At 36.4% G+C, this 24,176-nt stretch overlaps 1 protein-coding gene across 1 annotated transcript in view; it reads left to right on the top strand.

The window, feature by feature from the left end:
• The window catches only part of PDE6C (phosphodiesterase 6C), a gene marked incomplete at both ends in the record, with an annotated part of 28,578 nt that extends 5,411 nt beyond the window's left edge, over positions 1-23,167 (top strand). The window contains 21 exons of the mRNA XM_082053838.1: positions 4,543-4,695; positions 4,807-4,896; positions 5,127-5,267; positions 5,846-5,920; positions 6,009-6,073; positions 6,185-6,251; positions 7,001-7,048; positions 7,276-7,425; positions 8,091-8,234; positions 8,318-8,386; positions 11,493-11,639; positions 12,022-12,129; positions 12,237-12,346; positions 14,371-14,458; positions 16,115-16,215; positions 17,279-17,386; positions 17,621-17,684; positions 18,684-18,758; positions 18,892-18,975; positions 20,164-20,317; positions 23,094-23,167. Of these exons, the coding sequence (XP_081909964.1) occupies positions 4,543-4,695; positions 4,807-4,896; positions 5,127-5,267; positions 5,846-5,920; positions 6,009-6,073; positions 6,185-6,251; positions 7,001-7,048; positions 7,276-7,425; positions 8,091-8,234; positions 8,318-8,386; positions 11,493-11,639; positions 12,022-12,129; positions 12,237-12,346; positions 14,371-14,458; positions 16,115-16,215; positions 17,279-17,386; positions 17,621-17,684; positions 18,684-18,758; positions 18,892-18,975; positions 20,164-20,317; positions 23,094-23,167 (2,115 nt within the window). The remainder of the gene's footprint in view (positions 1-4,542; positions 4,696-4,806; positions 4,897-5,126; positions 5,268-5,845; positions 5,921-6,008; positions 6,074-6,184; positions 6,252-7,000; positions 7,049-7,275; positions 7,426-8,090; positions 8,235-8,317; positions 8,387-11,492; positions 11,640-12,021; positions 12,130-12,236; positions 12,347-14,370; positions 14,459-16,114; positions 16,216-17,278; positions 17,387-17,620; positions 17,685-18,683; positions 18,759-18,891; positions 18,976-20,163; positions 20,318-23,093) is intronic.
• Positions 23,168-24,176: the final 1,009 nt, after the last annotated feature.

Here is a 24,176-nt window from a genome sequence, read left to right as displayed (position 1 = left end):
AATTGGTTTTGGTTTTGGTTTTGTATCAGGCTGATGACATTTTCGTAGCTGACAGTAGGTGCTTTCTGTTTTCCATTCATCCTCAATTACATCATTATGAAACAAAAACATTTGTGAGTTGAAATTAGGATAAGCAGAAATAGGAGATGAAGCGATATAGCACACCAATACCACCTACTCAGTGGTAAAAATACTGTTTGAGAAATCTGAGCCAATGCAAGACAATCAGTGGGAGAACAAAATATCAGGAATAGGAGAAGATACCTCAGGGTTATCAGAAAGAAAACCAGAAACATGTAAAGATGGTAATAAGAAATGTGTGACAGTGATCAGAGTATGACACCAGCTCCTGATGTCAGGGGTTCCTACAGCTCCTGTTCCAATAGTGCTCCAGACCCACTCCTGGTCATCACACATGCAAAGGACGACACACTTTGACCAGTCTGAGCTCATCTATCTAAACCAGAACCTCCAGCCCAACATGAGCAAAGTAGTCATAACTGCAAGGGGTTCCAGAAAGGCTCTGTGCTTTGTAAGAGGAAAGAGGTGGAGGAAAATAGGCATCTGCTATCTTGGCATTATCACCTTGGCTGCAGGATTAAGTCTTATCACCTTTCCTTAGCTGTGATATTTGATTAAATTCACCAGACTCAAAATGGAGAGGTAGGCTGCACAGTAAGTATTGACATGTCACTCGGAGTCAACACAAGAAGGAAGGAACAGTAAGAGCTTTTAGAATGAGAGTAATTGTGATGGTGATAGGAAAACCAAGGTATAAATGTCTTCTGTGGGACATGAAGAAAACAGCATCATGCTGCTTCCTATCAAGGCCTCCAGTCAGGGAAGTAAAGGTTTATGGGAAAGCCTCATTTCCTAACATTTCAAATATGTGATGAAGATGCTGATGGTGTACCAAATTAAAAACAATTGGTGATAAACAAGTATACTGGAGATGTGAGAAACCTCAGTACTAACAACTTTGAGCTGCTGTTCCTATTACCTCAAGTGAATCAGAACAGTGAATCTTTACACTGACGAGACAAACAGGGCAGAGGGATCCTTGTTCCCTTATACTTTTGTTTTGAGTTACTTCTCACACTTCTCCATTTCTCTGTCTTTCCTGCATTTGTATAAATTACATACTTTTGCATGTGCAATGGAAATCAAATTAACAAGGGATACACTACCTCATCACTTAGAATAGTTGATGCATTTTCTGATCAAATTTACACTCAACAAATAATTTATACCGCAGACTTTGACCTGACATTTCCAATAGTGTCAAACTCACTTGCCTCAGACTGCATTTTGTCATTAATCCAATCAGAAATGCTAAAGGCTTAGCTCAGTGTTCTGAAGTAGAGTGTAGCAAATCCTAAGATAACTTTATGAATTGGGAGATGTATTTTCTTTATTAAATACTGTAGGATGAGTCAATGAACATTAGAATTATGGTCTTCATCAGTTTTTAAGCTTGACGTAGAATAAAGCCTGTGAAAGGTTACAAATTTTTGCAGTGCTTTTTTTCACAGTTTGCTTGAAGAACTGTGGGATATCTAAAAAACAGCCAATGAAGGAGAATTCATCATGAAAGAAGTAAGGTCTTTAAAAACTGTTAAAAGAAAGGATAGGAGAACATATCACTTGCAAGAAAGGAACAGAGATCTCCAGAGAGAGCCATAAAATGAGACAGAAGACAGTTCCTTCCTCTGGGCAGTCCATGAAAAAGAACCTTTCATAAACAATAAAGAAAACACTGTTGTTTTTTTTTTTTTTAACAAAACTACATAATTGTAAAGTATTATCTGCTTTAAAATTAAATTTCTTCTTGAAATGCCTGTGGTTCCCAGGGGAGTGAATTTTTCTCATTTGTATTTATTTTACCTTATTACAGTTGTGTAGCTACAATTCAGAATCAGATGTGATACAGTCTCAGTAAGCAAGCTCATTTGTAACTGCCATATGAGGAAAATAAAAATTATTTTTAGAAAGAATGGCCCTATTATTCCCTTTCACAGAGGTATAATCACACTGGTTTCACAACAGTGACTTCTGTTTTTGTAAATTCCACCGCTAGCTATGAGATGGAAATTAGGCTTATAAAACTTAAAGGAATTGAAAATTAGAGGCCAAATGATCTAAACATAGAGCATTATATTTATATTTCATTGATAAGAGGCTTATAATAACAATGTATAGTAGCATTGGTAAGTTACAGTGAGATAAAACTTGTGTCATGGTTTAGAAAATCAAGAAACATGAATTAGCTACTAATTTGAAGTGTATAGGTTAGATCCATAGTAGCCTGCCAAACCCCCCTCCAGTTAACAGCACAGGCTTGTATTCTTTACAATTTTCCTGTCCTCTGCAAAAACTGTAAGACCGAAGTGCTGCTTCTGAACACTTCTAGCCACTACTGCTTTTACCTGCACTTATTAAACAAATTAAGACTCAGCAGCTGTGTCCTGCTGATTCAGCTCACTTTGTGTATACAGGTCCCTTATAAGCACTCAGAAATACAGAAATGACTGAAATTTTTATTTATTCCCTCATATCAGCATACAACATTCTAAAACCAGGAACCTGGGCCTCGCCATTATGCTGGCTGTTCTTGGTGAGGCAGAGGGACACCAAAACAGGGTCAAATTCTCTGTTTACTTTATTTTGAAGATTTACTTTAATTCTAATGGCTGAGATAGCCACAGATTCAGTCTACATTCTCAGGGTTGTATATGCTATAGATTGATTCAACATATAACAGAAACCATTGCTAAAGTAGGAAGAGAGGAATAAAGAAATTAAGAGGAAAGATCCAATTGTAGACAAATAATTTTGATTCTTGCATCTCCTAGGCTTTTCATGCTTGATTTTACAACCTAGAAGACATTTGTATGTTTATTTGTTTGTTTGCTTGGTCATCTAAGTATTTTCGTGTATAATTTATGAATGCAGAAATTCCATTGTGTGGCAACCTGGAACATTCCCCAGTCCATCAGCAAGGAAGAGACCTTGAGATTCACCATGCAGATCTTGGATGCCTCAGCTAACACAGTAGTTAACAGTAGCTATACACATCAGCTCTGTGGGTGGACATGCACTAACAAGTCTGTCACTTTATAAGTGGGTTCATAAATTTTTGCTAACAGCAGGGAATTGGTAAGGTTTGGGAATCTTGGTTCCAGGTGGATGTCCCTAAAACAGGAGCCCTTTGGCCTCCCTTTGGCCAGTTGCCTTTCCTACCCATGGTGTTATAATGTAGTCTGACCTTCCCTGGTTATCAGGCCACTCACCACCTCCTGACATTCCCATTTAACACCAACCGTTCATCACCTCGAGAAATCAGGAGGAGATCTGTTAAAGGAAATTCAGGGAGAATCTGCCATTGACTGTAGACCAGGGCTTGAGTGGTCCTGTCTCTCAAGAAGTTTGAGCACTGAATTGTTAGAAATGGCAGATGCAAGGGGATGGAGAAGGGTCAGTGAAGATAGAATCTGGCTGTTTTACATGCTTGGTAGAACCATGTCACTTCTCAGTACGGACATTTTGACAGATTTCAATTCTCCAACTCATAACTCAGCTCATTTAGATGTATTATCATAAGAACATCCCAAAACACAACCACCTCTGACCAACAGATTTCACTGATAAATTTAAAACCTCTTTTCTAAATTAAAGAGAGCACCAAAGCATTTCAAAGAAAACACCGACAATTTCTTTGATGTGAGGAAATGAAAGAGTCTTCTTTGAAACAGGAACCAGCTTCCCAGTATTTTTTACAGAAAGTAATGAAAACAATAGCATTTGGTTTCAAGGATGAAACTGGTAGGGTAGTTAGTTGTGGCTCTTACATCAGTCATATGGTCTCATTCCCACAGGATCCCACACCCAACAAAAGCAGCTCTGTGTCCTGATCGCCCTGGCCCTGCACCCTCCCATTCAGCAGAGGAGTGTGTTGGGCTGGGAGCAGCAGGGCTGGGAGTCTGGCAGCCAGGAAGGCATAGGAAACAGCTCAGACAGATGCAAACCTGCTGGAGATGCCTCCCTGCCAGAAGCATTTTAAGCCATATACATTCAAAACAGGACGTAGTTTTAAACATGGTGCAGTAGGACAGTATCACGACTTTTATCTACAGAAATAACTAAATAATGATAAATATTAACATAGCTATGAAGTAATTCTCCTACATGCAAACCATTGTTATTAGACTCTTAGGTAGATTAAAAGCCATATCACTCTCTCCTTTACTCTAGATTTTCCTGTATTTTTAACTCCTCAGTTTCTCCATTATTCTAATAAAAATCTGCACAGAACATGGCTTCAGAAGCTATATTCATAACCAAAGCCAAGTTAAACTTATATGTATAACTCTGCAAGATTGGCTTAAATAATGATAATAGGTTTTTTGCAAGTATAAACCTACTGCACTGTGAAACTGTGCTCATAACATTGTAAACAAATTATCAAATGAAATGACAATTTGCTTTTGGCATGGTGACTAACTATAATGCATTTCATCTGTGTTTTGTTTTCTTTTCTTTCAGAACAACCATTTTTCTGACTTTCTGGACAAAAAAACTGGTTATACTACAATCAATATGTTGGCAACCCCAATTACACAGGGTAAAGAGGTGCTTGCTGTTGTGATGGCACTCAACAAATTAAATGCGACTGAGTTCTCAAAAGAGGATGAAGAGGTAATCTCAAATGTCACACAAGAGTACAGTTGTTAGTTCAACAAGTAGTTTGAGTAAACCCACCTCTTGTTTTGATCATTTTGTCTTATTTTTACTCTTTGGCATTTTTAGGTCTTTAAAAAATACCTCAATTTTATATCTTTGGTCCTAAGAAATCATCATACGGCATATCTCTACAATATTGAATCCCGAAGAAGTCAGGTATAGAAGAATTCGTTAATGATAATACCTCATTTTTGTGTGAAACCATTATTATTCCCACTATCTTATATTCTTGCAAGCTTATCGAAGTAAGGATAACATCTTTTTAATTTTTTAATTTGATACTAGTAATGCATCTTATCATTTTATTCTGGAATGCCTAGAATTTATACGTTTATGTTTTCTTACTGTTGGGAACATTTACCCGCTTTCTCTTTCATTGTAAATAGATGCTTTTGTGGTCTGCCAACAAAGTATTTGAAGAGCTAACAGATATAGAACGGCAGTTTCACAAAGCCCTGTACACTATTCGAATCTATTTGAATTGTGAACGATACTCTGTTGGTCTGCTGGACATGACTAAAGAGAAGGTAACAATCATTTTGCCTACTTGCTTTAAGTGTGCTACTCCTAACTTTAAGCTATAAAACCCATCCTTCTGATTAATTTGTTCTGCATATTTCTAGTGCATGTCTCTCAAAGACACAAAGTCACCATGCTTGCTAGGCCTTTGGGATAATTTATATAATATAAAACCTAACCATGTTACAAAAATTACACGCAAAATAAAAGCATGGCAAAGGAAACAACCATGATAAACATAAAGGCTAATTCTGAAATAATTTTTCATATGGATAATTCCATGTGAGAAAGGGTAGAAGAGAGAAGTGCAGGTCTGATTATTGCTTTATAAATACCTGCCTTCTAAAACAACAATTAAGCTGTACAACCACCCAGAGATAAGCTTCAGAGTAGCCTGCAATTTACTGGTAAACATGTCTTGCCTGGAATATATTTAACAATGTTTTCTTAATATTATCTGAAATGCAACCATAGTACAGCTATGGAGAAGGAAAAATAAAACTGCTATCCACAGATATCATACTATCTATGAACACAGAACCTATTTTTTTTTTCTTTTGCTAAACCCTTTGTATTGTTTTTTCAGGAGTTCTATGACGAGTGGCCAATCCGGCTGGGGGAGGCAGAGCCTTACAAAGGCCCCAAGACACCTGATGGACGAGTGAGGATATTAATTTCTTTTTTTATGAATCTTAATTTTGACACTGAGTTTGTACAGGTCACCTACATTTTTTTCTGGTTTTATTTAGGAAGTCAACTTTTATAAGATTATTGACTATATTTTACATGGAAAAGAAGAAATCAAAGTCATTCCGTGAGTATTCATTGGCAGCCTGCAAATGAGTGGCAATTAGATAAATTGCTTGGATATAATAACAACATGTCTGTATTGTAGAAATAATTTAATTTCATTCTCTCTCTAAAGGTCACCTCCAGCAGATCACTGGTGTCTTGTCAGTGGATTGCCAACATATGTTGCTGAAAATGGATTTGTAAGTTCATAGCAAAAGTAATACCTAAAAATTGTAGTTCATGCAGTTCTTCTGATTGAACAAAATAAAACCCCAAACCTCCAATGACCAAAAACCTCTACAAAAATACAACGCAGTTTCCAGTGTCATTGGTTCCCAGTGAAATCATGTGAATCAGTAGTGTGGGTGGAGACAAGACCTCAGCACAAACAGCCAACGCATCAGGAAAACTTCCCTCTGATTGTGGTGACATTGGAGGAATAATAATGTGTGTCTGATGTCACTTTCCAGGTGTACTAAGTCTCACAACAAAAGGTCAAAGTAAGAAAATCATCATATATGGAGTTTTATTTTTTTTTTCTTCTTATCTCTTCTTGGGTAGACAATATACCTAAGTCGAAGTTGTGCTGTATGACAGTTATTAGTAATCCTATGGTATTTTTAATAGCAGTAAGGATAGAGCCTTTAGTACTCACTTATTTCTATGTACAAATCCCCACGGCATTTGAAAGTGGAAGTGATTTCCTTAACCATCGTGCTTATGCTCTGTGAGACAACAGACATGAGGGACTTTGCTACAAGCACTCCAGAATTAGGTTTGTTAGAATAACCATATTTAATTTAATAGGAACAGTTTTAATTGCTGTAGCAGGCTAAGGTGCTCACTGTTGTTAGCTTAAAAAATAAATATGCCTTTTACACATATCAGGCGAAGTCTTGGTGCACATTATATTCCAGTTAAACAGTGTCTCCTTTTCTTTATGCTGTAGATTTGTAACATGATGAATGCACCAGCAGATGAATATTTCACATTTCAGGTAATTCTGGTAATCTCTAATTATGTATAGATTACAATATTTATAGTTATAGAAATTGTAGAAAAATATGCTAATGTTTTCCACCAATTATTTATACAGTTGATTACATAACTAATTTCTCCTTTGTTTGTGATGCATGGGTTTTCGTGTTACATTGCCTGTATCAAAGCTGTATTACTACTTTCAAATAAATAAATAACATTTCCTGTTCTTTGGCTTTCCTACAGAAAGGACCAGTGGATGAGACTGGCTGGGTTATCAAAAATGTCCTGTCATTGCCTATTGTCAACAAAAAAGAAGAAATTGTGGGAGTTGCAACATTTTACAATAGGAAAGATGGAAAACCTTTTGACGAGTATGATGAACAGATCATTGAAGTAAGCTTAATAGGATTAGAGGTTTTAAGTAGCCATATGATGTTAACAAAAATGTTATTGTAAGAAGTAATTTTGAAATGTCTAAACGCTTTCAAATAGGCTATATTAACATCTCAGCAAGTGTCTATTTCCTTCACTATGCAGTTTCCTAGGAATCAGAGATTTTGTTTCTCTTTATAAAACTGAAAATCTGAGATCATTTACATTCTGATAATGAACAGAAGTCAGATGTAATTTTATTTTTTAATTATTTGACTCTTAGTGACAGCCAGCATCTCCTAATTAGCAGTGGGTAAGCAGGTATGACATTCTGCTTGCCAATGGATATCATGTCTGTGATCATGGGAGAGCATTCATGACCACATGCACTTGGGCAAGATAACATGCTACACAGTGTACCCAAGTCCACTCAGCTAATTTAAGCTTCATAAATCTCAAAGTCCCATATACAAAATGGGAATATGGGCCTTTAATTACTAGGTTGAGACAAAGAACATCATTAAAAGCTGCACACACAAACCTGCTGATGGAAGGTAAAGGCCCCTAACAAGTAGAGTTATACACATTGCTCATCAAAGCAATGTAGTTTTAAAAAAGTAAGTTCAAATTGTCAGCTTAATTTTATAGTCATGGTGTCACCTTCACTTTGCTTGGCTTTGTTCCAGACTCTCACACAGTTCTTGGGGTGGTCTGTCTTAAATACTGACACTTACGACAAAATGAACAAGCTTGAAAACAGGAAAGACATTGCTCAGGAAATGCTTATGTACCAGACAAAGGCCACCCCTGCTGAAGTTGAATCTATACTGGTAAGTTTCTGTCCACAGTTACAAAATTAAAGAAGAAAATTTCCTACTCAAAGACTGAATTTCTTACTCATTCTTATTTTTAGAAATACAAGGAGAAATTAAATGTAAATAGTTTAGAAGAATGTGATCAAAAGGATCTTATCAGGATTTTGGTAAGTCATTAAACTGAAAATTCTGGTAGCACGCTTATATCAGATATTTATGTGTCTTCATTACAGAAAAAGTTGTGTATAGCCAAATTCTGATTAATACAATTCATCTTAGCTATCGGTTCCACAAGCTAGATGGAGCTGATTTAGTAATACATCTTCAACCTCTTTGGTTCTTTGAGGTGCAGACCCCACTGTTACCTACAGGGAAACACTCTGTCCCAAATATGTGTCAATAGACTTGGATAGCCCAAGTTGTAGAGAAATGTTTAGAATTATAATTAACATTTAAAGTCTTTAACTTTCTTAAATATCCATGGGGACAGTGCTATACTTATAACTGAATTTATTTAATTTTGAAAATAAAAGAAGGGATATTGATGTAAGGTCACATTCGTTTTGAGTAAAAGAATATGTGCAAGAGTGTCCAGTGGAACCGAACTACTTTTCAGATTAATTTTCCTGCATTTTCTTAGGCAGAGAAGTTCAAAGAGAGTGATCAGTGACTTCACAGTGATGAAACAGATTTGATCTAATCAGCCAAAACTCTGCTCCTACTAAACCAAAAACGAGTGTCTTTTCCAGACTGTGCGGTCTTTTGACTGCCTTAGTATTTCAATCTAGAAAGGGAGCACCTTTTTGGAGGAAAACTCCTGCTTGTGCTCACTTAGTGCACTTCCTTTTTTCTTGTGGAGCAGTCCTGGAGTACATGTGCTGGCTTACTTTACTTTTAGTGAATGAACTCCCACTGTTAATAGATCAAAATAGAGCTAGGCTGAAGAAAAAAGGTCAAATACACACAGATCTGTTGACTTCCAGTACCAACCAACTCACATATTTCCTCCTATTCCACCATGTTTGCTAATGTAGAGATAGCCATAGGGAAAAGATCTTATTAAACTATTTTAGTTATGTAAATGTGCATGCTGGAATGTAATGGTGTTAGGGTTTTGCCGGCTCCCACAAGACAGATGCTCACACAGCTTACAAGTGATGAAACCAAAATACATAATCAGACCATGTGTAGCTTCATATACCTTTTAAAGTAAATTTAATTTAGCTGCATGAAGAATTGCAAGAATTAATAGATAAACATTATAAAATATCTCTACTGGTAGAGCAACAAGTGATTTTTATGGTACAGACTCCAAATATAAAAAACATAATACTGGTATGGATTTTTAAATCTCAAAAAAAGCAATGAAAATGAGTTGTCTCAACATCGTGGACTCAGAAATTCAAAGATCTAATATCTTCTGCACTGACAAGGCTGCATGCAAATGCCTTATCCTGTTATAAGACCTGGAATCCCAGAGAGCTAATGGGATAAAGCAGGTGTTTCTAGATCTGATGATTCACAAAGTAATGGGTCTTAGAACACCACTGCCCCAGGTTTCCCTGTCCTTGACCTCAGCTCAGAGTAGATATAATGGAAAATCCCAAGGAGAAGGAAATACCTTTGCAAGGATGTTCAGCCCTACTTGTTGAAATATATGCATACCTTTAGTCATCTTCTTTCCTTCTCCATAAAACGGAGATAATTTTAGACTATTATGGGGGAAGGGAGTAACAGTGATCATATAACCTAATTTTTGTGTTGCATCAGACTTCCCCGAATTAATTCTTGTTTGGACTGGGGCACATCCTTTGAAATATAATACCTGTCCCTAGGCTTTGGGATATACAGATGAAAAGTGTTATAAAACAGTTCAATAATATTGCCACCACCAGTTAGGCTATTCAATGTGAATCTATATAATGTATACAAATAGGCAACTTAAATTGAATACAGGCTCCTTACCTTTCATATCCTCTGCATTTTAGAATTTAGTGTGTGCTATATGGAGGTTCTTCAGTACAGGAAAGAGCTGGTCTAAGCTCCGTATCTGCTCTTCAGAGAGAGAAAAATCCCTGAATGGCATCCAGACAGCTTCTAATGAAATTTAGTACGTGGGGAAAAGATTATGCACTTACACAGTACACTGCTTCTGAAGTGACCCCTTGTTTTTGTCAGTGGTCAGGAATGTTCAGAATAGACAGTTGTAAACTACAGAAAGGCAATGACTAAGACAGAATGACCACCAACTACAGCACTAGAAAGTAAATGATACTGAGGTATTTGAAGCCATAATAACCATGATTACTATATGCTTTGGACATTTAAGCATTGTAACAATTTTTACTTTATGCATACACGGAGATCATTCATGACCCAAGCAGTCAAGAGTCTACTGCAAGCAAACTAAGAAGAACACAAATAAGATTTGTGAATTTTTATGTCTGATCTTGTAGGATATTCCAGTCCACTTTCTATGTGCCAAATCAGCCTTACAGGTTTGTCTGTTAAGTGTATATAGTCTAGCATAGACAAAGAGAGACTGTCACAGGAGATGAGGTAAGACAGACTAATTTTGAGAGCTGGTTGTGGAGCAGAAAGAAACCACTAGCACTCCAGAAGTTAAAAAACATACAGCAATCTTTATTTGCCTATAGTCTCTCCAAGAGAAGACAAGGCAATGAGTAGGTAGGCATGCAAGCAAGCCTTCTGTTATTAAAAAAAAAAAAAAAAAAAAAAAAAAAAAGTTGTTATACTTTATTCTACCATAAAAGTAAAATAATGTTTTGTTCTAGACAGGTTGGTTTTGGTCACTATGTTCACCATTATTCATAAGATCCATAAGTGAAAAGCAACACTTAATAAGAAAAATTTTAGTTGTGAAAAAAAGCTGAACTGCAGCCTTGAGATCACGCTAAAAGGGAAGAACCATAGGATTTTATACCAGGAAGGAAAAATTCCAAGGCCTGAGATTTCTAAGCTAAGAAAATGTTGAGATGGTCACAACAAATAGTGTTGGAATTCAGAGTAGGAAGAGACACTGTCTGGCCAAGATTTTTACCTATCTTGTTTGAGGGGAAAGCTAGCAGTATCACAATTCTGTTTCCTAACTTAATACACATCAGTTTGTACTGAAACCTGAGGTCTTTGAAGATATAGTAAACATACTGTATTTAGACAATGTTTCTACTGAAGTGAGAAAAGAAAATAAAAAACTTTTCCCACCTTTGTTCTTACCAGAAAATCTCTTGTGTGTTTGACCTTTTCTAACAGAAAGAAGAATTACCTGATCCAAAAGATTTAGAACTGTATGAATTCCGCTTCAGTGACTTTCCTGTTACAGAGCATGGCCTGATAACTTGTGGAATACGACTGTTCTTCGAGATAAATGTTGTTGAAAAATTCAAAGTCCCAGCTGAGGTCTGATTTATTTTGTTTTGTTTATGTTGATTTTAAGATAGAAGAGAAATAGCTGACTGTAGGTACTTTAATATAGAAGTAGGCAATACTAAAATATTAGTGGTACAGATAACAGTCTTCCATTCTTAATTAAACGTTTGCATTTGTCACAAAGACTTAAAACTAATCATGAAATTATGTGAGGTATGAAAGGAATTAAGTCAACATGCATTTACATAAGAACAATTTGCTGCTTCTATGTTTAACTCGATGAAAAACAATTATTTTCGTAGAACTTGCACGTTATTACAGTAATTTCATATTGTATTCCAGTAATTTTACAGGAACTCCATCATTTTGTTTCAATTAACAGCACAGTTTTCATCACTTATGTTCATAATAGGTCCTTACAAGATGGATGTACACAGTTAGGAAAGGTTATCGAGATATCACTTACCATAACTGGCGACATGGATTCAATGTGGGACAAACGATGTTTACTCTGCTAATGGTAATATTGCTGATATTAATCTTACATTCATTATTTAGTTTTCATTTCAATTCCAACTGGAAAATTCAGGAAGGCACACACTCAGAATTGTCTGTTTTCTTTTACAGACAGGCAAAATAAAGAAATACTATACTGATCTAGAAGCCTTTGCCATGGTTGCTGCTGCTTTCTGCCACGACATTGATCACAGAGGGACCAATAACTTGTATCAGATGAAGTATGTATAAATGCTCAAATATATGGATATGTAGTATTTTTAGTTGCAAATTAAAAAAAAAACATGTAAAAACTTGCAAAATATAAGGTATATATTCCATATTCATCTGCCATGAACGAACATTTACCCTATAGAAGATTTCTGCCTCAGAGCATTTGTCACGACAGGTGAAACATAAGGACAAAATACAAAAGCAGAATATTTTAATAGACGGGTCTCCCGGAGTTGCAATTTGTTTTTAAGAGAGACAAAGCTCGTGCAATGCTTGGATTGTGTCAGAGGCTCACGCACATGAGGCCACAAAGAAATGAGAGAAGTAAATTAAAATCCCTAACTGGATTACTTTTTTTCAAGACAGGGCACAAGCACTTTTCTGGAGAGGGATTCAGAATATGGCATACACAAGGGTTAGTTAGAGGGAGACAGGATTTAAGATGCATTCTTTTTCTCTGTTTTCTACTGTCTGATTTGACTAGCTCAGTTGTTATCCTCCCCCTCAGTTTACTGACAGATGTAGGTCCTTTCCTGAGGTGTAATCTCCTCATGTTATACAGGATTCTGAGCTAAAGAGTTTGTGTCCTGCCACTGCGTCCACATGCCAGAATGTCACACATCATGAGGTTAAGCTTTGCAATTCATGATCCTTTTTGTTCTGAGAAAATATTCTGAAGGATTCGTTATTTTTCCCTTGTTTGTGATGAAACAGTACTAATTATTAGATGCTTGTTATAAAACCATATTAATTCATTTTGATTTAAAGCTGTCTTTTAATTACAACGTTATGTATCAAGGGGAGACCTACTCTTCTCCTGAAGAGGGATCAATTTACCATTTAGTCTTTTATAAGATGTTAAGGCTTGTTTCTGTGTTCTAGCCAGAGAACCTAAATCTCTCAGAATGTGATATGCACCAGAAGATTATAACCATAATTTTCTGAGTACAGTTTCCCACCAACTGTATCTCCAGAATGAGTCATCCTCCTCCTCTGACCCTGGAGGGGCATTTCAGCCTACATGCTGGAGCAGTGACGCCAGGGGATTTTCTGATTATTCTCAGGGATTCTCCAGGTGACGTAGGAGGGAGAGAATGACAGACACTGATTCTTATTCAACGGGCTGCCTCTTATCCAAATAAGTTTAAGGGAGGCTTTTAATCTCCCTACTGTGGTCTTCCCTAGCCAAAAGCCCTCTGCATGAGGTCATACACAGTAAAGCTATTTATAAAATTTATCAGGCTTTACCACGACAGTCCTAATCACAAGTCAGAAAATACAGACAGCATGTAGCAATCCACCTTGGGTTAGCTGAGTAGCAGAGTTATTAGCCAAGGGAAGAAAGGAGGAAAATACACTTCCAAAGATGCAGAACCACCTGAAACCTATGAAGACAAGACACTTCTTCCTTCCTCCTGCTACCATAGTCTGACACAGAACTTCCTTTGCTTGAAGCTTAGCCCAACATCAGAGGCATGCTTTGAGCTCTGTGACAATACTGAACACACTTGAGCTGTCAGGACTTGTGCAGTCCATAAAACAGTGATTTTGAGGCAGGGGAGGAGCCCAAGGGCATTAGAGGAATTTAACTCTGTCATACTGTTACTTTAGATTTAACTTACTTGCAGCATTAGAATCATAGGGGACATGGCCCAAGTTATTACAGACAGACAAAAATTCAAAAGCTGTGCCACACAAGAAATACTAAAAGATGCATAAAGGCCATTTTTAAGGTACACGGAAGGTGTGTGGATTAAACAAATAGCAAAACTGAACATGCGAAACAAAACAGAGGCATCTGACCACATCTTTGACTCCAGTGGGCACTGAACATCCAGTGCTCTCCAGTTGCCATCATTACTCAGTCACAAGAGAGAAGGCAAGCAAGTATCTTTTTGCATCATACCAGTGTTTAAGATATATAGATTATACTCTCGGACCTGCAGATCAGAAGCATTTTAATCCTAAAAATTTGAATCTTTAATCAAAAATATTGCCTCAAAAATATAAAGAATTGCTTCTTTTTCAACAGATCAGCTGCTCCGCTGGCGAAACTTCATGGCTCATCCATTTTAGAGAGGCACCACCTGGAGTACAGTAAAACCCTTCTGCAGGATGAGGTATGTCTGCAGGAACCTCCTGCTCACACCCATCAACACTAAACATCCAAATCAGTTATGATGTTCCCAATTTCACCATGTCTCATCCACTCCTCTAAGTCTATATTAAGAAATTACACTAGAATTCAGAAGTTTAAGCCAAATTCTTACACATTGCCCACTTTTAGAGAGACATCAGTAATTTCACCAGAAATAGACTCACTCAAGCTTTTCCTTTGCGTCTTGCTCACAGTCCTCAGGGTTTTTTCACTTTCACAAAACAGCTAATATGGAAACCAAAGCAGAAAATACAACATGCACAGACAAAATACTGTCATTAAACTGCTTCCCCTGGTTCAGTAGGTCCGTGTTCAGCTGCTGGCTCTGGCAGCTGAGGAGCAAAGGGATGGAGCTGTTTATTATGCCCAGCTGTCAGCTGTTACCCCAGGCCAGACCCCCCCCCCCCACACCTTACCTTGCTAAAACAGCGAAAGCAGTACCATGAAGCTCTCCCCTGAATTGGGCAGCTGCTCTCAGCAGCCTTTGCAGCTGCTGGAGGTGAGGCTCCCCACCAAATCTCCTCAGTCTCCACAAAATGGCGGCAGCGCAAGCCCGCCTGGGCCCTCTGCCCCACGGGGCCCTGCTCCTCTGGCAGCCATCGGCCACCTTTCCTCAGCGGTGCCTGGCTACAGGGGGAGAGACTCTTTAAAACTCTTTACTATGTACTTTGTAGGGAAATAAGAGATTTCACAGGCATGCTCGAACACATGTGCCTCTTCCATCCCGCTTGTTTGCAGCAGCATGGCAGGCTTTCACTGCCACTCTCATTTTCCATTTTCTAATCTCTGTGGCGGTACTATTTCCTGAACTGAGGCCACAAAATAAATCTTAACACTAACCAGCAGCACAATGATTATAAAAAATCCAGGAGATTTATAATTCTAAATAAAACCAGAAACCATATTTACCTTTATTAATAGAAATGTCCTTTTTCAAAAGTGAGGTGCCAGGGACTAACCCCAGCTTTTTGCTGGAGACGTCGTCAGGATCTCTGTTGGCTCTCAACAGCACCCTGTGCTCTCACAGGTGTTGTCCCCTCCGTTAAAGAAGGAAGGAAAACTAGGACACTTAGAAAAATGCTGAGTGTGACACTCTCAGTCCCTTTGCCTGAGGAAGGCCCGTTGTACTGGCCATAGCAGGTCCCCAACAGTGCGGCGGGAGGTTGCGCTGACCCAGGGTAACAGGGAAAAAGGGTGTCTGATACAGAGCTTTAAAAAGTCTAGGAAAATTAGGTGTATGGAATGTGTACTGCAAAGAAATTACGAAGAACTGCCATTTCTGTACTAATTATGTGGAATACAGGTGGTTTTCTTTGGTTTTAACTTATATATGGCAATAGCAGGACTTGCAACTGGTTTGCGTCACTGTGGATTTAGTTATTTGTGCAGCCTCTGTGGGCAGCATCATAGGTCCACCAGCCATTCACACAGTTATTTAGCCATTTATTAGCTATGAATAAGGGACATCTTTACCAATTGAATAATTTTTCATTTGCAGCACTATTTTCATTTGGAGAAATTTTCATTTTGGCCAATTTTGTTATAGCAAACAATCTGTGTAGTACAAACCTAAACTAGTGTATTAAAAGGAACTGAATTTGTAACTTTCATCTTGCAGAGTTTAAACATCTTCCAGAACCTAAATAAGCGCCAGTTTGAAACTGTTCTACACTTATTTGAAGTAGCAATAATAGCAACTGACTTGGCTTTATACTTCAAGTAAGTACTGAATTCTGTATAACTTCCTTCTGAAAAAAATGTCAATCATATACTATTTGTAACTTTAGTTTTTAATTATGTAGAGTACAGAGATGTTTCTATGCAGAGTACAGTTATATTTAAAATTGTTATTAAGCCTAATTCTTGTAAAAAAAAAAAATGTTCTTAGATCCATTGTAAGCTTTCAAAATAGAGAACATACAAATGTACGTGATACTTAGTATATATGTAGTAGGTCATTCAAATATGCTTTTAGTTACAACAAACACTATATTTCAGAAGTGGGGATTCTGTAGCCTTATTTGAAGGTTGTGTGCATGTGTTATATTCAGTATACCACACTATAATTACTCATACTAAATAGAAGTACGATTATGGCATGGAAATTAAGATGCTGGTTTAAAAACAAAACTGCAAACATCAACTGATCACAGTGCCAAAGATTCCAAATATCAAATAATCCCTTCTGTTCCTAAGTTACTCACTTAATATGCTTTTATAATAGGTATTTTCCTTAAAGATATATGGAACTTTTTGTTTTGGTCCAGATCTCTTATGGTTGGGAAAATTTAGAGACAGGAAACAATTCAGTAAATTGTTCAACAGGAGCTATTAAATTTTAGTGAACAGTAATTCCACTATTTCATTTATTCTAAATGCAAATTAAAATATTTATTAAGCAATAAGTGGATTTTTGAGGGGACAGAGTGGAAGAACATTTATTAGTATTTACCACACTTTTCTCAATTCAATATGTTACAGAAAGTAACAAACATGTAATACTAAAGAGGTAAGAATTTCACCCCAAACAGTTAAATAGGAAGAGTTAGGAAATCGGTTATTTGTTTTTTTGTCAGAAATTCTCACATAGTATTTCACATGTCAGTGGTGTATAGCAAAATCTAACTGTGCTAGGTTACCTGAAAAGTTTGAGTTCAACATGAATAATGTGTCACTTTGATACTACGATGACTAAGACACTACTTTGGAAAAGCAGAAATATGGTTTTCTGTTTCATTTTTAATCCAGGAGCTATATATGGTTTATTGGTATGTTTTAACAGGAAAAGAACTATGTTTCAAAAGATTGTGGATGCAATTGAGAAAATGGAATCCGAAGAGGAGGCAATTAAATATATATCTATTGACCCAACCAAGAAAGAAGTAATCATGTAGGTGGTTAATATTTCATTCTTTATTCAATCAGCTATCTACGACCAGATTTTAAAATAATTTTGGCACCTAAACATGTAAATTAAGACTTAGTGTTATTGTCTGATGTCTTCAATCTTCTCAAAATGTGCATTCATCTGTATCTTAGATAAAAAAGGTCTCAATTTTTAAAAGGAATCTAGATGCCTATCACCATCCTAACTATACTCCTGTTTTGGTTTGTGTTTCCAAAGGGCTATGATGATGACTGGGTGTGACCTGTCTGCTATAACCAAGCCTTGGGAAGTGCAAAGTAAGGTAGGTACTTTTCAAACAGACAATACTACATTTGCTATCTTTTTTACTGCCTATTTGGTGCACGATAATTTAAAACAACAACAACAACAAACAAAACCCTTATCATTTTATGGATATTTAAGTATCTGCACCTAATTATGTTTCCAGAAAATAATCTGTGACTGTGGGTTGATCCACCCATTTCTGCTTGTCTTTCAGCTACAACCAGCATCCCTGATTCTGTCAGCTGTTCTAGCTACCCTTAAATATCACTCAGTTATTTTTGTGCTATCCACCTTTGCTAGTTTTCAGGTATTTTTAAGGCACAGATTTAACATCAGTATGATTTGAATTAATTGTGCCTATTCTGTAAATCTTGGTGCCATGTGAAAGTAGCTTAAACATGCTGAAAATAAATACTGTAATACAGTGTGACACTGCTTTGTACAAAAATACTTAAAGTACTTCAATACTTATTGATCATTGCACTGAAGCTTATCATTAGCCTTACAGGAATAGGTTTTAACAATGCATAATCAAAATACAACTGCAAGATGTTTGTTGAGCCTCCTAAGTAATACACATTACAGATAGCAGAAGACTCTGTTATGTTGCTAATATTGTCTTGTTCCCACTGACAAGAATCTATCATTTACTCAACACGTATCAGAATATTGGTAGAGATAATTTGCTGGAAAAAAGCTTTAAGTACACCAGAGAGTGTCTGTAATTTCTGAAAGCAGCACTTGATTATCTCTACAGGGATTAAAGAGTGGAATTTTATTGTGTTTTACCAAAACTCCTAATTTCTGGAGAGTTTTTAAACTACTTGGAGATAATGCAGCTAGCAAGAAATAAGTCCTCTCTTTGTGGAAGTTAGTAGTAATAGTTAAGTAGTAAACAGTAATATGCCAGTTATCGGTTAATCAACCTTTTCACATTTTCTGGAAAGCCTTGTTATTTTATTTATTTGAATTTACTGCTTTCTGCTGACACTTCCACTGAATTGTGATTATTCAGGTTGCCCTCATGGTTGCAAATGAATTCTGGGAGCAAGGTGACCTGGAGCGAACTGTGCTACAGCAACAACCAATTGTAAGTACTAAATAATATGAGTGAAGAAATATTAACTGTTATTAAAGCATTGACTAATGGTCCATGAATCTTACTAGAACAATATACCAAAAAGCATATCTACATAATCTAAATTACTGCTATTCTCTTCTAGCCTATGATGGACAGAAACAAAGGAGATGAACTACCTAAGCTCCAAGTTGGTTTCATAGATTTTGTGTGTACATTTGTATACAAGGTAAGAATATTTTTTTTTTGTTTCCCCACTGCAGCAGTTTTGATGGCACAATTAGTGACAAACTTGCAGTCAAAAAACTCTAGACAGCAGCAGGACTATTGGTCACAGGGTAAACAACTATCGCAACCACCACAATTTCTCAATCTTTTGTTACATAGAATTGCTCCCACAAAGCAAATTCAAGAGATGTGAAGCAAATTCATAAAAAGTGAAGATCTCAGCAAAACTTGAGGGTGCTGAGATTTTGTTACTACCTTGAAAGACTGAGTTAGAAAGCCCAGTCTAAGTCTTCACAGTCCATTTTAATATAAGCATGCAACATGTGGATGGTCACAGAAAGCAGGAATAGGGATAGGAAACTTGCAATATTCTGGAAATACAGATATTCTATATCTTCTGTAAGGCACTAAAATGCCAACATTATGAATCCCTGTCTAGCTTTTAATATGCCAAAATGTGATGCAGAAGTGTGACATGGAATATTTTAACATTTTCAGATACATCCTCATCAGCTTAGAATATACTATAGGATACTAGACTTTTTAAATTCTATCCTGATACTGGTAATCATATGATAAAATATCATGTATCATACTTATAATCGTATTATATGAATCGGACTATCAAATGTGGGATTAGGGAAGACACTAAAATGTGCATTGTATAATTCAGATCTTTTCCGACTGTGCACAATAGGGCATTATTGTCCCATGGTATACCCTGATACTGGTAATCATATGATAAAATATCATGTATCATAGTTATAATCGTATTATATGAATCGGACTATCAAATGTGGGATTAGGGAAGACACTAAAATGTGCATTGTATAATTCAGATCTTTTTCTGACTGTGCACAATAGGGCATTATTGTTCCATGGTATTTCCAGTAATATGCCATCACTGCATGCCCAATAACATGCTTTCAAATGTGCACCAGCCGTTATACTATTTCTTTTAAAATGTTTTCTCTTCTACAGAAACCCACTACCAGAGATGGAGCAAGTGCTTGAAAAACTGTTAAATGAAATAAAATTAATGTATCTAGCATACATACTGAATTAGATATAGTACAAAAAAGAAAGCTAATGTTTTCTCTGAAAAGCAGCAGTTTTTCTACAAATTCAGACTTTACACATCATTAGTGTTAACAAATTTCTAATTTACTAATTTAAATTGTTTGTACAGGAATTCTCGAGGTTTCACAAGGAAATTACACCCATGTTTGATGGTCTTCAAAACAACAGGGTTGAATGGAAAACACGAGCTGATGAATATGAAGAGAAGATGAAAGTTATTGAGGAACAAAAGAAAAAGGAAGAGGAAGAAGCTGCCAAAAAAGGTTAAGGTTCTATGGTTTTCATTTGTATATATTTGTAAGGCAGTCAACATATTCTCTCTCTCTCAAATTCACACATGCAGTGAACTTTTGGAATATTTATTGACTTTTATGCTAATGGGTACGTGAGTTCTGAATTAGGCAAATTAGCTTTATCTTCACTTGGAAGAGTAACCTTTAAAGATTACACAAATCCAGTACACTGACCTCATTTTCTTAGCTGCAGAATTATAGCGAACACGACCATCACCAAAGTGAAGGGAATGTAGAATTTCTTTTGTCTTAAGACTTAAAACTGAATGCAAATAAATTTATCTGTGAATGCTGCAATCACCTGAAATACTAGAAATGTATCAAAATTCTATGTGGCATCAGCCCCAAACGTATTCAGGTGCTTTGTTTAAGTTGAAAAACGAAAAGCATAAGTGAAAGCGATGGGAATGGATAGTGTGCTTTTGGAAGATGAAAAAGCAGCACAAATCCCTACTTCCATTCCAAGTTTAAGATACACTTTTGGCTCTAGTTCTCTACCATCAGTTTCTTGGCTGAAATACACTCATACAATAAATGTAACGCTAATCTTCCTAAGACAGCCCAAGTCCTAAAATTGAGAGTGTGGCTCTGCATATGATAACCTAGAAGACAATCTGATTTTATAGAAACTGAGAACCTATCACTCAAGTGTAACAGGAAAATAAGTCAGTTATTTTTATTCTTTATTACATGAGGAACAGCAGGTCATCAGCTCTGCCAATCAGCTGACTGAAAATGTTCAGAGAGTAAAACAAAAACATGTGTGATTTCTACAGAATTAGTTATTGTCAGCTAGTTTGAAGAAGAAAAGTTAGTTTACTCTAAGCCTGTGTCTCACATCTTTAAAACATAAAACAGTAGTGAATAATTTATTTGCTAATCAATGTCTGTGGGAAATAGGTGAGTATTCTTCACATTTCACACAAAGAGGGGCTACTCAAGGCCACCCATCAAGTTGCTGTCAGAGTGTGAATTGCACTAGGTAGTTACTGGCTCCTAAAACAAATGATACTAGGCTTGCAAAAGTTGTTACAAAGTTGCAAAGTTGTTACAAAGATGTTGCAAAGTGGTTTTAAAAGTACTGTAAGTTACATGACTTCAATAAAATGAGTCAAATATTATTAGTGTAATCAAATTACAAGAAATATTTTGGCCTACTCATACCGTGATACCACTTACACACACTTTCAGAGAAATTCTGTCCCCCCCCATTGTCTCCCAAATTTCTTTTTAAAGACACTTTTTTGCAATGAGTCATATTTATTTATGGCTAAGTCATTGCTGAGAACTAGCTGGCTGTAAGTAGGAACAAAGTACTCTTTCCTTCCACTGGAACACGAGCATTTGAACTTCACAAAAATACTAGCAAAACAAAACAACCTGGGACCTACACACAAACATCCTTGTACATTTGCTCTCTTGGCAAACATTGTAGTCGCTACAATCTGATCCTATGTCCTTAAACATGCGGTTCTTAAATAAAAATTAAATTATACATTTAGGAAGACTCAGGTAGTTCTACTCCCGCTTGAAGTTAGGACCATTTTACATCATTGGTATTACGGAATCACTTAGTCGCTGACTTAAGAAAAGAAGTATTTTCCCACAAGGAGCCTCACACAGGCAAGCATGGACACACTGATTTGCAGGAGCTAAGGATCGGACCTTTGCATATCGTAATTGGTATCACAAAATGTAAGTGAATTATTTTGCAGCATTTTAAATGTGCACTGGGATGAGGCCATGCACATTTCTGAAGAACAGATCTGACCCTGTCAAATCAAGGCCATGTAAATATATGGGTTTGTTAAGTCAGTTCATACAAACAATAATTTGATACATGCTGAACCACACTGGTGCCTCTAGATCACACTGACCTGCTGGCTATTTTCAGCCATTCAGTAGACGGAAAACAAAACAAACATATTTGCTGAACCACTACAGTGGAAAGTTCAGACCATAAACAGAATACAGTATAAGTATTAGAAAATAAAATAGTAACATTGTGTTGATTATATCCACAAATTACAAAGGGTAGGACACTGATTATGTGACATGTTTCAATGCAGGTGGAAAGGGTCGAAAATGACCTAGTAACATGGTGATCCACAGCTTTCAAATGTAAGTTTTAATTCTAATATTGGTATCTTACCTTAAATGAACCTGAGAACGCAATTTATTACATTGAAAGAATCTTAACTATGACCAATGAACATCTGTGGAATCATTTGAGAGAGACAGCAACAGAATCAGTAACTATAGGTAACAAACATAAAAAGTGTCTCTCTTAATTGGTAATTAAAAAGGGATTCATGCAGGGTTGGATAAAGGCTTATACAATTAGGTCAAATTAAAGTTCTTGTATCATCTGCTTCAAAAATAGATTCACAGATTATATTGATCCAAGACTTTATTTCTTTAGCATGGTTTGCATACCTCAGTTTTGTATGTGTGGGACAGAGCTACATACATTTAACTACTGAAACTTTCCAGTAAGAGTGGTTCAGTGTGTGTTCGGTCCTTTGAGAAAAGTTGGTATCAACTGCTACACTATATACCCATATGTATATATAGCATGCATTGTTGTTTCTTATTCCATTTCCCAGACAAGTAGCGAAAGCACGTTCAGTTTTCAGAAGGTCACACATAATATGCAAGTCACAAAAGCAACACCTTTTAGACTAGAAATTAGAGCAGCTAAAATTAACAGAAAATACTCACTATACTTTTCTTCTCTGTTTTTTAGCTGAAAATGCAGCTGGAGGTGGTGGTGGAGGAAGCGGAGAGGACGGAAAATCCAAAACCTGTATAATTTTGTAATTCTTTGTCTCAGACACTGTTTTCTGCTACAGAAAAGACATCTAGAAAGAACTTCAATAAGCCCCAGTGGATTTCTGTTTCACATAGAATAGTATAGAACAATCTGTTAACAAACCTCTTAAACACTTGCCATTTGTTGGAAATAATTTTTAATGGAGTAAACAAGGAGTTACAATTAAAAACTGGAAAATTAAAAGAAAAAATAATTGTGTGAAATGAGTTAACTGTGTGCTCTAGATATTTTTTCATGTCACTCAATTTATATACAGTATTTTTATTAAAATATGTAACTTCTGCACACTGTCCAGAAAAAATATAAATAATTTTGGTAGATCTTATATGAAATTACCGAATGAAATATAACACATCCAATTCAAACAAAACATTTTTTTTTTAAACTTTTATGTTTACCTTTTTATATTATGCTATCTCCTTAATCTGGAATTGTCCTTTTCCTTCATTCTCAATACTATATAAAGTTCTAGAGTAAATACCTCGTTCATCTTAGGAATGCTCAACGCAATTCCCCAGCTCATATTTATTAAAAAGCAGGTCCATGGGACACAGTATTTTTTTAAAACTACCAGAGATAAATCTGTAAATTGTTGCCGTAACTCAGAGAAACCACTCTTTTGCCCATGTGCAAATGGCTCTGCCCACAGTTCCTAAACTGACCACCTTCTATCGTAAAAATCTAAAAAGGCAGACCATAAACATAATACTTTGCACACAAGTAAGAGTTTACTAAAATGCCCACACCAGCGTATCTAGAGCAGGATCTACATTCACAGGCATTTTTAAAGGCTCATGTGCTCCCAGTGCATCTTTTTTAAAACACAGTAAATGAAAGTATTTGAAAACCAGTGAACTGTCACCAATTTAATCTTGGGACAGAGAGGAGAGCAGAAGTAGACCATATCAGAATTCACATTCCCTTCCTCTCTACAACCAAGGACAGACTGCACACAAATTAGCTCTTCATAAACAACAATCTCCCTGCCAAAACCTT

The sequence above is a fragment of the Streptopelia decaocto genome (assembly GCF_964273445.1).
Source record: "Streptopelia decaocto genome assembly, chromosome: 5".
Taxonomy (NCBI): domain Eukaryota; kingdom Metazoa; phylum Chordata; class Aves; order Columbiformes; family Columbidae; genus Streptopelia; species Streptopelia decaocto.
This window is presented reverse-complemented; position numbering and strand designations above follow the sequence as displayed.